At 36.4% G+C, this 13,647-nt stretch overlaps 1 protein-coding gene across 4 annotated transcripts in view; it reads right to left on the minus strand.

Moving 5' to 3' along the window:
* Nucleotides 1-7,629: 7,629 nt before the first annotated feature.
* Nucleotides 7,630-13,647, minus strand: part of vegfc (vascular endothelial growth factor c) — a 45,076-nt gene continuing 39,058 nt past the window's right edge. For all 4 annotated transcript variants that reach the window (XM_051899383.1, XM_051899365.1, XM_051899390.1 and 1 more), the window contains 2 exons: nt 12,443-12,761; nt 7,630-8,711 (listed from right to left, as the gene is read on the minus strand). In XM_051899383.1, the coding sequence (XP_051755343.1) occupies nt 8,597-8,711; nt 12,443-12,761 (434 nt within the window). In that variant the 3' untranslated portion in view covers nt 7,630-8,596. The remainder of the gene's footprint in view (nt 8,712-12,442; nt 12,762-13,647) is intronic.

Genomic DNA, 13,647 nt, shown 5'->3' on the forward strand with positions numbered 1-13,647 from the left:
AACAGATCTAATACTATTCAAGGAGTCTGACACAGTGTCTCACACACATGGGTCTTGAAAAACGAGTAAAAATGGTAAAGAAAAGGAAAGATCTTTTAAAAATCTAAAACACATGTGCCAAGATCTTAGAAATGTACTCTTTGTATTAATTCTGATTTCTTATGGTTTTGGGGGGGAAAAAAATGTATACCATTTTCAAAAACGGTTTCAATTTAAATAATTTTAAAAATATAATGTAATGTAACCATCATGTAAAAGAAATAGTAGGCTATATATTTATTTACACCTTCAAAATGGCAATCCTAATAATTATTTTCCAAAAGTTTTTTAAAATCTTTTTTTATTAATAAATTATATATAATTATAAATACAAAATCATGGATTATTAATTCAAGAATAATATTCTAATAATAATAAAATATTATGGCAACCTATTTAAGTTTTATTTTCAAGAATTTAATTTTTTAAAAGATTTTTTAATGATATAAAGACAGTTTTATCACCCTGACATTTATGACTTTATGCCAACTTTATACCAACATCATGATTGATTATCCCTTTAAACCAAAATGATTGATTGAAAGTGATGGGCTTTTTGCTACCTGGCTTTAGCACAAAATGTATTAAAGATAAAGCAGGTGGGCTGAGGCAGTCTGGGTTAACTCAGTTCAAAAAAAAAAAAAAAAAAACCTTTCAATAAACCTCTCCTCTTGGCTAGTTTTGTTTCATTAAGCCACACAGGGGCTTGTCTCCCACATGGAGCTTGGTTGTGAAAATGTGTTGCAAAATGGCTTTCTCCAAGAGTAGTAAAGTTGAAAGTGTGAAAAGCAAGTCTGTGTATTGTATGCGGGTATTGTTTTTAGATGGATTCAGAAATACATGAACTACATCTGGAGTGTACCAATTACATTTACATGCTATAGTAGCCCCAAACAGCCTGAAGCCATACATTTATAGATCCTGCCTGACTTAGCTCATTCTCAAAGTTTTAACAACCATTGTAGACTCCAATATAGTTGTGAACCTCAGTGGAGAGCAATGGTAAATCTCCTCTTGTTTGTGCAAGTGAGAAGAAAAAAGAGAAAAAAAAAAACTTCAAAATGTCAGTATCCAACTAAATAGACAGCATAAGCCTAATATGATCAAACGGTTCCCAGATGACACAAAGCAATTCCAGAATTAAGGGTGTAGCTTTTTCTTTTGTGTTTATGGCTTGAAGAATGCTTACTTGTAAAAGCAGTGCATGCAACTGGTCCTATTTGAAATTGGTTCCAAGTAGCACACATAGTCCTCTATAGACAAATACACTAGTGGCTGAGAACAGATGGAAATTATCAGATGGATTTAGAAACAATGGAACATTTTCATAAAGGCTCCAGATACTTCTACTGGGATGATGCAGAATATCTGATTGTATAATAGATTTTGCATTGTGTATGATCATGTAAACACACTGACTTTGGTTTTGATCTTTAAAATGGCATAAAATACTTTAATTGTACAAACTGAGCTCATTTATTTTTAAGTTCATTCACAAGTTTATTTGGGGCTGATCACAATCAAGAGTGAATCTGGTGCATATTGTGTCACACAATGATGTGACGTCTTGTAATTTTCATGCTGAATTGGACAAAAGATGAAGTATTAATATCATAAAATGAAATCTCAAATAGGAAATGATTCTCTGACTTGAACAATTCATTAAAGGATTGTTTTTAGTAAATATTAAAGGGTTAGTTCACCCAAACATGAAATTTCTGTCATTAATTACTTACCCTCACATTGTTCCACACCCGTAAGATTTTCGTTCATCTTCGGAACACAAATTAAGATATTTTTGATAAAATCCGAGAGCTTCTAATCTCCCTATACACAGCAATGTCGTAACAAATTTCAAGGCCCAGAAAGGTAGTAAAGACATCCATACACATCGTCAATATCATCTTTGTCACATGTTTCATTGAGCTCAAGGACAGATACATTGAATCTGTGACAGTGCTGGATTTGGTTTGTATTGACTAAATATGTTATTTCCACCAACTGTAAGCCTGCCTGAACCAGCAAAAAACTATATACTGAAAAAATGCATGCCATAATCTTTTTACAAACACCACTTTAAGGGTAAATCTCCAGAAAAGGTAATAAAATCAACTGGATAGCATATCTGTGAATGAGAACTGCACTGCTTGAACTAATTATAAGATAATATGAAATAATAATAACCATTAGTAAGTGAGCTATTCTCAGAGAATGGTTCACAGTGGGGAAAAAGGAGAATTTATTTTTTTAAATGTTACTCAGTCTTTATCCATGGGAGAGCAAATGTTGTAAAATTAAAAATTGATCAAACTAAAACATCCTAATGCAGCCAAGGAAATAAACAGCATGACTGTAAAAATAAGACAACACCAAATTGAGGCTTCAGCTATCAAAGTGTGAAATTAGATCAATTTGAAATTTACTTTACCTCTGATTGTCAAAATATCGTATTGTAGATCTTGTTGCAGGTTGAACTGGTCACTGATATTTCTGTCCAAAACCATTGTTTTTATTTTAAGATTGGATTGGTTTAGGCCACCAATGTGAAGTGTGATTAGTCTCCTTGACATGAACGAAGATGTGCTAAAAAAAAAAAAAGTGAATGTGAAAAAATCCATATCTGCTAAAAGCTTAATATATCTGCTGGATCCTAATGCACAGTTGTTTATTCTGGGCCATATTTTCCAAAGTATCACAGACCTAATGGCCTGAAATGGCATCCGCTTTGAAAGCTTATCTTGATAAATTATAACTATTTAAGGCTCTACAAAAAGAAGGAATGCCATGTTTAAGTTTAAATGACACGTACTATAGAGAAAGTTCCGAGACAGATAGATGGATTCTGAAAAGTCTATGTCTATAGCAGGGCGTCTGTTGACCCCTGGCTTTTTCTTCACAGACGTACATAGGGTGGCTTTAATTGTTGAAAGGAAAACACCCTCCCAACTTGCCAATATCCACATCCTCTCTTTCTTGCCCTTTCGATTAATTTTTCATAATCACTTAATGGTTTCCTTTTCCCACACGCTAAAAAAAAAACAGGCCCATCAGGGCACACTGATGCTTATTCTGGCCTCTCTTGACAGCAAGGCCTCACTGGAATTCATGCCGGACCAACTCGCTGAGGAGATGAAGTTTGCTGCTGTTTAGTGCAGACAGCTCATTTTTCAGCACCCTGAAGCTGCTATCATTTTCAAGAGATGAACATTTAGACCTCTTCTGACACAGGCCCCAGCCATCATCCTGAGACCTTTGTTGGATACCGTGTGTTGGAGTAGACCTGTGACTGATTGATTTGCTGAAAGGCGGAGACGTGGGAAATAAGGCGACGTCCTCCTTTTTCCTTCGCGAGCTACTCCAGCAGTGGGTGTAATTTAGAGGAAGTCTTAATCTCTCAGCGGAGGAGTGGTCGGGAGGTGTTTACCTTCTTATACACTTGCGTGTTTATTGTGGCGGTTTGGTGGTTTCAGGCCAGGAGGAAAATGTAGGAGGGGGCGCTCTGGCTCAACTAGCTGGGCAGGAAGAGGGTGAGGTGCTATGGAGGGTTTTGCATCCTGTAGGTCAGTTTGACCAGCCTTATTGTACTGTAACATGGACTGTTTCATATGACTAAACTTACTAACATGAAACTTTGAGTGACAGCAGGACAACCATGACTCCCAGTGCTGCCGGATCCATAAAAGCAGCAAAGAGGCCAAAATCTGTGACCTCTCAGGAACTCAGTCTGAAATATCCGTGATTTATGGCCTCTGAGAGAAGAGAAAGAAATGGGGTCTGTTTTCCGGGCCAATCAGTCAGTCATTCCACATTCTGCCTCTGCGTATTTGCTTTTGGGTCTGTCAGGGACACTGAGAGGGAGTCATTCCATGTCTCAATCATTTGAAGAGCATACCAAGCAAATACAGAATGTTCCTCTAATTATAGTATGTGGTTCCGTTTTAATTACATTTTTGGAACACTTCTACATTTACATTTGATTTAGCAGATTTACAAACGAGGAATACAACAAGCGACTAACATTCCAGGAATGTTATTTGTAGGTTATTTGTAGGTTTGTAGGTTTTACTTTTTATAACCATAAATAAAACTTGCATATATGTTTTATTTATTTATTTTTGGTATAGAACATATAAAAATGTTTACTAAAGGTTATTTTTAGGTTTCAAATTTAATACCCAAAAAGTAAAAGTTGCAGACATTTTTGCTACCTACACATTTGAGTAAGTACAATATAACTACGTCACCTTGAAATAAAGGGTTACACTTTATTGTAAGGTGTCAGTATTACAGTGTAATTATACATTTAAGTACTGAGTAATAACAAAGTCCCTTTAAGACATAAGTCATTCCACTCAGCGGCCATCTTTGAAACGCCTCTTGGTGCAGCTCCTATCTCTTTGAATAGGGAAATATCAAATTCTCCAAAGCTGTTTGCCAAGCTTTCGATTAAATTTCATATTTGAGATTGCCAATGAAATCTGACAACAACTGTCTCATAAATGATGTTTCTAAATGCTCGAATCATGACAAAAAACTGTATTTTTCAGGCTGGATCAAGCTAATGCGCATGCGCAGTCCTAAATGCGCGTCTCTTGTGCCTCATTTCAGAGGCGCGCGTCTGACTGTTTCTATAGAAACCGGAGCTTCTAACCAGAGATTGTATATTTTAGGGAGATAAGAGGGTCTGTATCTCTTACCATTAGAGAAAGCATTGGAGAAACGGCTAGCTTAATCACGTGCGGCACCTCTCAGCCTATTGTGTAATGGCAGTGACATCAATGCCTGCCGTTCAAAACTCCTTCCCTGCGTACCACCACAGCCGGAGCGTTAACATTAGCCGTTACGCTTTTTTGGCTAAAAAAACAGTTTTTGGCTGTTAAACAGTAATGCGGCACATTTGCTGTTGGTAATGCCGTAAATAAGTCCTACCTGTCGCAACATTCCCTAGTCTGTCTTCTCTTAAAAAAATACATTTTTATCAAGCTAAAATCTACATATAGTTCCCAACAAAAGTATTGTTTAGTGTAAAACATGCTGAAGATTAGCAAACAGGCTGTCGATTAATTAAATGATTAGCTATTTCCCCACAAAAGCTGTTAAATCAGTGTAGTGAAGCCTCTCATCCATTGACATCCATTCAAAAAACGGCCTCTGGTCTCCTTCCCTGTTAGCATTAGCCGTTACACTTTTTTGGCTAAAGATTGCAGGCTTGCCTTCCAGTGGCTTTGTTCTAACTGCTGCTGCAATGACGCGATGACTTCACCAATCGGCAATTGGCCAGAAGGCGGGACTTATTTATAGTTATTACTACATTAGTCTAGTCTTGCTACATACTGACAGCAGAAGGTCTGGACTCTATGGCAGCTTTCATTGGCCAAGGACCACCCAAACGGACGTTTGACTGACATGTAACGCAACTAATCATTTTGGTTTGGTTCGGTTCGTTTTGTTCTGCGTCATGTTTAGGGCATGAAATGGAAAGTCAATGTCCCTACAATAACAGACCGGCTTTTTATCTTTTATGCATCTAAATTATTCATATAAGAACGTTGTGCAAGTGTACTACAACAATGGAGCCATGAACTTCACCTACTTTTGAAAATCCAGCATTTAGTTGATACTGGTAAGAGCTCATCTTCACAGTTGTAAACATGAAGGCGTTCTTCTTTCACGAGGGGTTTTGGTGTTACATTTGTTTCCAGGAGGACCGTTAAAGAACGCGACACACACATCTCCTGGACATCCTGTAGAATTCAACCAACCAACTTCGAAAATCCTGAAGTGTTTCCAGTCAAGTGTGCCATATGCATCAGACGTTCAGCCAACGGTCCGTGGACGTGACGTCTGAGGCTGAGACTATTACTACAGTAACTACATGTAACGTGTGTAACAATGACACTAAAATAAAGTGTTACCTTATTATTTAATATAAATATTATAAACATTCTTTTTTAGAAACAAGTAGTTTGCAAGTGCAAAGTATTTAAAATTAATAGACAGAATATATGCTCATAAATTATAAATTATACAATATATTATACAACAAAACTTTTTCTTTCACTCATACACCATCCACATCATAAGAATAGAAACATGACTTTTTAAAATTAAACAAAATTATTATTGATCATTTTATTTTATTTTTTTTAAATTAAAGTATACTAAACATAAACTTGACAACTGGAGTGCTTGGAAGAATAAACGCACAGGCTGGAAGTTCGGACAAATGCCTGAGGACAGGACTTGATTGCCAGCACCTTAGTAATGCCACAAACAGATTCGACAATCAGCTATGAAAACAAACACTGCTGCATTTCCCCTAAAGGTACATGCATATAATGCAGACCTGTTGGTTTGATGTGTGGATAATGTACATGAAGGTAATAATAACCCTCTAACCAATTGCAACTTCATTTTGTACATCTGAATCCAAATTAAAATCATGCACAGATGACATTCCAGTTTGTGATAAAACAGCACATAATGGAGAAAGTAATCTCAACTGCAAAGAAAAGCCTAGCAATGCAGCAGATACCTAACCAATGCCAGGTGTATGATACTGGAGCCCATTCAGGTGAAAAATACAGGCAGAAATTATAGTTTTTATGGACTTGAGGATTTATTTGATGACCTCTAGCTGAGGTTCCCAGGACCACACACAGGGACAGATATTTCTTCAGCATTATTGACATATTCTGGCTACCACAAGTTCTTCTATGCATAATCAAATTTACGTTACTCCAAATTTCTCCGTAAATTCATTGTTGTGTTGCGTTTCGGTCATTGCTTATTTTTGTTTACATTGTATAAACATGCTAGCTGGGACGTCTGAAACTCTAGTCCTTTAAATTAACAGAACAAACCACTCATTTATTTACATGTCTGTACTTGTTTTCATTTCTAGTTCATTGGAATATACAAGCACCAGACGAAAACCCAATGTCGGCTACATGTTGAAATGTAAACCTCATCTTCATTCACCGCTACGAACTAGGTAAGCAAGCCAAGGAAGAGGGGAAAATCAGGCTAGACATGGCTCCCCCCCCCCCATTCTCAAATACTCATATCCACTGACCGGATGGCTGTTTCTAGTTATTTCACGGTGATTCACTGTGAGTCCACACATGTTATTTTTATCAGGTCTCTCCTGGGGTTGTGCAGCGGATGCAGATGGCTATGGTACAATCTGTTGCAAACCAGGTTACAGGGAAACCCTTGTTTCAGTTAAATGGTGCACAATTTTACAGCATAAAGTCCATGGTAGTATTAGAGAAGGATGGGGTAGATGCAAAAGGGATGCGACTAGATCTGAAGAGCCGTGCAGAATAGAAGCAGGAACGTGTGTGCATTTAGACAAAGTCTATGCAATGTGCTGGGGTTAAAACACATGGGAAAGAGGCCACCTGCTGTACGAATATGCTAGAAGACAAAAGACGTGCTGGATTTTGCTCCAGAGCTTGTTTCTGATCCTTCCCATCTGATGGCTGAAGATTATGGTTCCATTACGGATCTGCAGGGGGTTTCTATGGAATGAGAAACAGTGAAAAATCATACGCACACTTTTGGCAGACACAGACGCAAGGACTGGGATGGAAGCAGAGGTGATTTATTATATTTACAGTGTCAAGCCGAAACAGTGGGCTGATATTAAGTGGAGTTGGGCCAATCGCATTGCTCCTATTTACAAATCCATTGAGGTTGAAAGTCCTAATAGACCACTGATCTCCAAACTTAGAAGTCATTCCACCACACTCACTTTATACTGCTTTTACTTAAGGAGGCAGGTTGGATGTGACGTAAGTGGAATCCATTCATCCAAGTGTACACTGTCACTCATGTAACTCTTATAGAACTGCATACATGTAGCACCAGTTTTCAGCTGTTAATAGTTCATATCCAGGGTTTTTTCCTGTTCATATCATGCTGTATTTCCCTGTTCAGAGTCTTCGATATTGTAGGTGACTTGTATGATGGTTTTAGATTGTCAACAGCCATTTCTTTGCCGGCTTGCACTGTCAGTTTGATAGAGTTTATCAGGAATGATAGGTGCATATATTTGGTAGTCAAAACTGAATACATTTGAATCATGTGCAGTATTATTTCCATAAGATAGTCTAGTTTATAAATAAGTTAACAATATATAATACAACTTTATACTTTATTTTACGGGACTTAACATGATACAAAAATATTGATCACAGTGTTTTTTTTTTCCTTTGCAGAGATTCGAAATGAATGCTATGAACAAGGGAGATTCAAAACATTTCTTGGCAATAAATTATATAATCATTATCTGACAAATAAAGAATAGACAGTTCAATTAAAACAATGAAAAAACACGGCTCCAGCCTTAGGAAATTTCTCTCTCAGTCCTTAATAGCTCACCCCATACTTGATATGTGGGGTTGAATGTGAACATTTCTTGTCTCCCACTTACTCCACGCTAGTCCACATGACTAGCACATGTGAGTCAGATAAGCAGCAGCTGAACATTAGCACTGCTCCAAATGCCAGCGTGTCCATAAGCATTCAGCGCTACCTGCACTGTTGGTTGTATTTAGTCCAGTCTCCCCCAGTATGTGGGTATACAGTGACACAGTTCCTCACTGAAATACTCATTATCCTTACATCTCCTTTTCCTGGAGTCTGCGTTACATGGCGGCCGGACACAACTAGCAATAAGAGAGGAAAAAAAATGGTATTACTATCTTATATCATCACTGTAGCATGCAAGTACAGCAGTATTAGTTTGTAAAGGTTATTAAAATAATAAAAATCAACAAAAGTCACAGAATTACTTGAATTATTTGATAAGACAATATGATAATAAAACTGAAAAAAATAATAAAAGTATGAAATTGAAGAAAATATACTGTAAATCTTTGGCAAAATAAAGGCAGTAAGCTAAGCATATACAAATAAACTGAATTGTAAGACAATATGGAATAATAAACATTCCTAAAACATTTCAGTAACACTTTAGTATAGGGAACATGTATTCACTATTAACTATGACTTTTCCCCTCAATAAACTCCTAATTTACTGCTTATTAATAGCTAGTAAGTTAGTTGTTAAGTTTAGGTATTGGGTAGGATTAAGGGATGTAGAATATGGTCATGCAGAATAAGGCATTAATATGTGCTTAATAAGCACTAATAAAACGGCCAATATTCTAGTAATATGCATGCTAATAAGCAACTAGTTAAAAGACCCTAAAAATAAAGTGTTACCAACATTTCCACAAACGGTAACACTTTACTAAAAGGTTGATGAACAATACTTCTACATATTTTAATAATCTTAGTTAATGTTAAATTCAACATTAATAATACAGTGTACTAACATGAACCAACATTGAACAACTGTATTTTTTTAAAATAGCATTAACAAAGATTAATAAAAGCAGAAAAACATTGCTTATTATTAGTTCAAGTTAGCCAACAGTGCATTAATTAATGTTAATAAATGTGATCTTATTGTAAAGCACAACCCCACAACCTTTAGGCCCCTGACAATAGACATTTGATCCCTACTCTCACATACACAGCATAAATCAACTTAAATGAGGTAATGGTACAAGGGCCTTGGGGTTGGGAAACTAAAATTAATAGAAATGCAGAATTTTCTGTATCAGTTACACAGGTCAAAGAGGGAAAGAGCATGAAAAACCACATTATACTAAACATTTAGGCATTTATCTTGGAACTGTCTATATATATATATATATATATATATATATATATATATATATATATATATATATATATATATATGAAGACTTCAGATGCAAAAGCCTCTAAGTGCCATCTGAAATTTTCTTATAAAATGAGCATTTTTATCAAGCTTGTATGTTTATGTTCAGTTATTTCACTTTAATGGCAATGAAAAGGACCTATTAATTGCAATTAAAGTGAAATTACTGAACCTAAACATACAAGCTTGATAAAAATGCTCATTTTAGAAGAAAATTTCAGACGGCACTTAAAGGCTTTTGCATCTGAAGTCTTACAGTGCCACTTGAAAGTTTGTGAACCCCTTGCAGAATCTGTGAAAATGTGAAAAATTTTAACAAAATAAGAGAGATCATGCAAAATGCATGTTATTTTTTATTTAGTACTGTCCTGAGTAAGATGTTTTACATAAAAGATGTTTACATATAATTCACAAGACAAAAAAAAAAAAATAGCTGAATTTATTAAAATGACCCCATTTAAAAGTTTGTGAACCATTGATTCCTAATACTGTGTGTGGTTACCTGGATGATCTACGACTGTTTTTTTGTTTTGTGATGGTTGTTCATAAGTCCCTTGTTTGTTCTGAGCAGTTAAATTGCCCAGCGTTCTTCAGAAAAAATCCACCAGGTCCTGCAGATTCTTCAGATTTCAAGCATTTTTTGCATATTTGAACCCTTTCCAGCAGTGACTGTATGATTTTGAGATCCATCTTTTCACACTGAGGACAATTGAGGGACTCAAACACAACTATTAAAAAAGGTTCAAACATTCACTGATGCTCCAGAAGGAAACACAATGCATTAAGAGCTGGGGGGTGAAAACTTTTTGAATTTGAAGATCAAGGTAAATTGTACTTAATTTGTCTCCGGGAAACATGTATGTATCTTCTGTTGCTTCCAAAGGGCAGTACTAAATTAAGAAAATTGATATTTAAACAAAATAAGAAAGATTTGGACATCTTCATCCTGTTCAAATGTTTTCACCCCTGACTCTTAATGCATCGTGTTTCCTTCTGAAGCATCAGTGAATGTTTGAACCTTTTTTAATAGTTGTGTTTGAGCCCCTCAATTGTCCTCAGTGTGAAAAGATGGATCTCAAAATCATACAGTCACTGCTGGAAAGGGTTCAAATATGCAAAAGATGCTGGAAATCTGAAGAATCTGCAGGACCTGAAGGATTTTTCTGAAGAACAGAGCTCAGTTTAACTGCTCAGAGCAAACAAGGGACTCATGAACAACCATCACAAAAAAACAAAACAAAACAAAAGTTGTGGATCATCCAGGTAACCACACACAGTATTAGGAATCAATGGTTCACAAACTTTTGAACGGGGTAATTTAATAAATTCAGCTATTTTTTGTCTTGTGAATTATATGTAAACATCTTTTATGTAAAACATCTTAATCAGGACAGTACTAAATAAAAAATAACATTTTCACAGATTCTGCAAGGGGTTCACAAACTTTCAAGTGGCACTGTATATTTTATATATATATATATATATATATATTATAATTAAAATTATTTTATATATTATAAATAAAATTATTTAAATATCAAACAGAGTATTAAAAAAAAATAAAAAAAAATGTAATAACTGCCCTGCCATCATTATTTCATATAGCAAAGTGTGGCAGTTTCATGCAGGGGTGACTATTGTGATGAAAGGCCTTAATTACCCTTAATTTGGCAAAGTATTTACTGTACATACATTAAATCCATCAAGATTTTTGCTATTCCACTTTGCATAAAGCGATAACAACATTTAATATTTTATCTTTACACATGACATAATTAAACTTCAATTAATCATGGATGTCACATAATTATGGACAAACACAAATGCTTTTAAGGCCCCAATATACTTCAAGCGAAATTTAAGAAAGAACTGGTGTGATGTAATTTCGAATAAAATCAGGCCAAAACAAGGTTTGTCTGGAGTTTGTTTCTGTAATTCAAAACAGCTTGCCAAAGCGAACTTTACAGAAAAGTTTGCTCCAGTTGGTAAACACCTTTGAACTACTATTGGTCCTAGGTGATTACATAATAGGTGGTTGTGGCTCTGATTCTCCGCCTTCCTTGAAGTGGAAATATTCTACGGTTCATTTCTGCTGTTCAGTCCATTGAGGTCAGGTGCAAGTAAAAACATGAACACACCGGAGAGCTGCTTTATAGTAGAAATTGAAGTTTTAATTCTAATTGAAAGCTGATTTTTCATGTATAATGCTGTAAAGCTGCTTGCTTTAAAGTAATTTATTGTATAGAGTGACGTGGCTGCCGAATTGCAGCGCTTGTGCAAACATATGCACATAGCTATAATCAGATTCTCTCTTGACTGCTTTGTTGTGCAGAGGAAAGTCCACAGCACATATTTACATATTCTTCTAAATGCCGCTCTCAACAGCGTAGGTGGTGTCGGGATAAAAGTAAATTGCTGCAAAGATTTTTCAAACTTCTTTTCACCCCTAAGCGAAGAATGGAAAAGAACTTCACGAGTTTATCTGGGCATTTAGGGAGAACCAGCAACACAGCAACATGGGCTCAACCAATGGTGCGAGTTCAGGGTTGGACTTTCTGTCTTTCCAGTGGCAGATTAGTATGACGACTCTGTCAGTATCGGAAAAGGCAACCATTTTACATTTGATAAATAACAGAAAACTTTTCTCACCTGCATGTGGCTGGTTGGAACCGCCTCCCTTTTAAGAAGCACTTGTTAGGAGACTCTGTGCATTCACATACACATTTGGTGCGGTTGAGAGGCTGACTCCTAGGACACACCTTGGCACAGGCGCACTGGCAGGTGTCCTTGTTGAAGCTCTGCTGAGGCCCGCAGGAGGAGGGCTGCGCTTTACATGCACACTGACAGGTATTCTTGTCCAGATAGCGGAGTGGTCCACAGCCTGCCGTTCTCAGCTCTTTTCGGCATACACACTGACAGGTCTCCTCATCCAGCTCTTTGTCGGGGCCGCAAAAGTCCTGCTCAATGTCTGCAGATGGAGAGAAGAAAAATAGAAGAAGTTCTGTCATGACAACTCTTGGAAGATTTTTAGCATGGTAATGGATATGACAATGTTAATGTATTTGGTCTTGGCGGAATAGATCTGCTACTCTGCTGCTGCTACTGATTATTGCTTTTGTCATGGGCGACATTTGACTCGAGAGTTCTGCTAGTGAAGAAGTATCAAACGCCAGTCAATTATTCACTACAAAAACTGAAAGTAAAAGTTGACCGAGCTTTTGTCATCTGACACTGCATTAATGGCGCATATTCTCTTAGAGACGATGAGAGATGAATCTAATACATTTTTTTAAATAATTCTCTTGTGGCCCATAGTGAAAAAAATAGTATTTTTCGTGAATCGATTCAAAATCGGTTATGCGGTGAAGCGCTATGAAATTATTGTAATATTATTGAATTGTAATATTAATTTAATAATAAAAGTAGTCTAATAATAATAATAATGATAATTTAATATGCCATGCGTGCCCGTCTGCTATACGCCATTGTGAAGGGCTACATGGCATCCAGCAGGTACGGTATCAAAGTGTTTTATCCAAATCCACATGAATGGCCCGTTCAATGTTCAGTAGCCTACTGCAAAGTCCGAAAGTCTCTCCTGTCTCATGGGCATTTCTCATGTGTGTTTTCAGTTGGCACAAGCAAGAAAATTTTCTTTCACATGATGTGATGTTCATTTGAACAGTCAAGAATAACTTAAAGTGTTTGCCAATGTTTACTAGACTGTGGACTAGCTTTGACTCTCTGAAGAGTGAGTTTTTCTTGCTTGTGCCCTGAACGGGCCATTCATGTGGATTTGGATCTCGCTCATGACGTGGTCAGGCCTGTGGAGGCCTGACTCAAGCCTAAAATAT

This window comes from Ctenopharyngodon idella, chromosome 1 (assembly GCF_019924925.1).
Source record: "Ctenopharyngodon idella isolate HZGC_01 chromosome 1, HZGC01, whole genome shotgun sequence".
Lineage (NCBI taxonomy): Eukaryota > Metazoa > Chordata > Actinopteri > Cypriniformes > Xenocyprididae > Ctenopharyngodon > Ctenopharyngodon idella.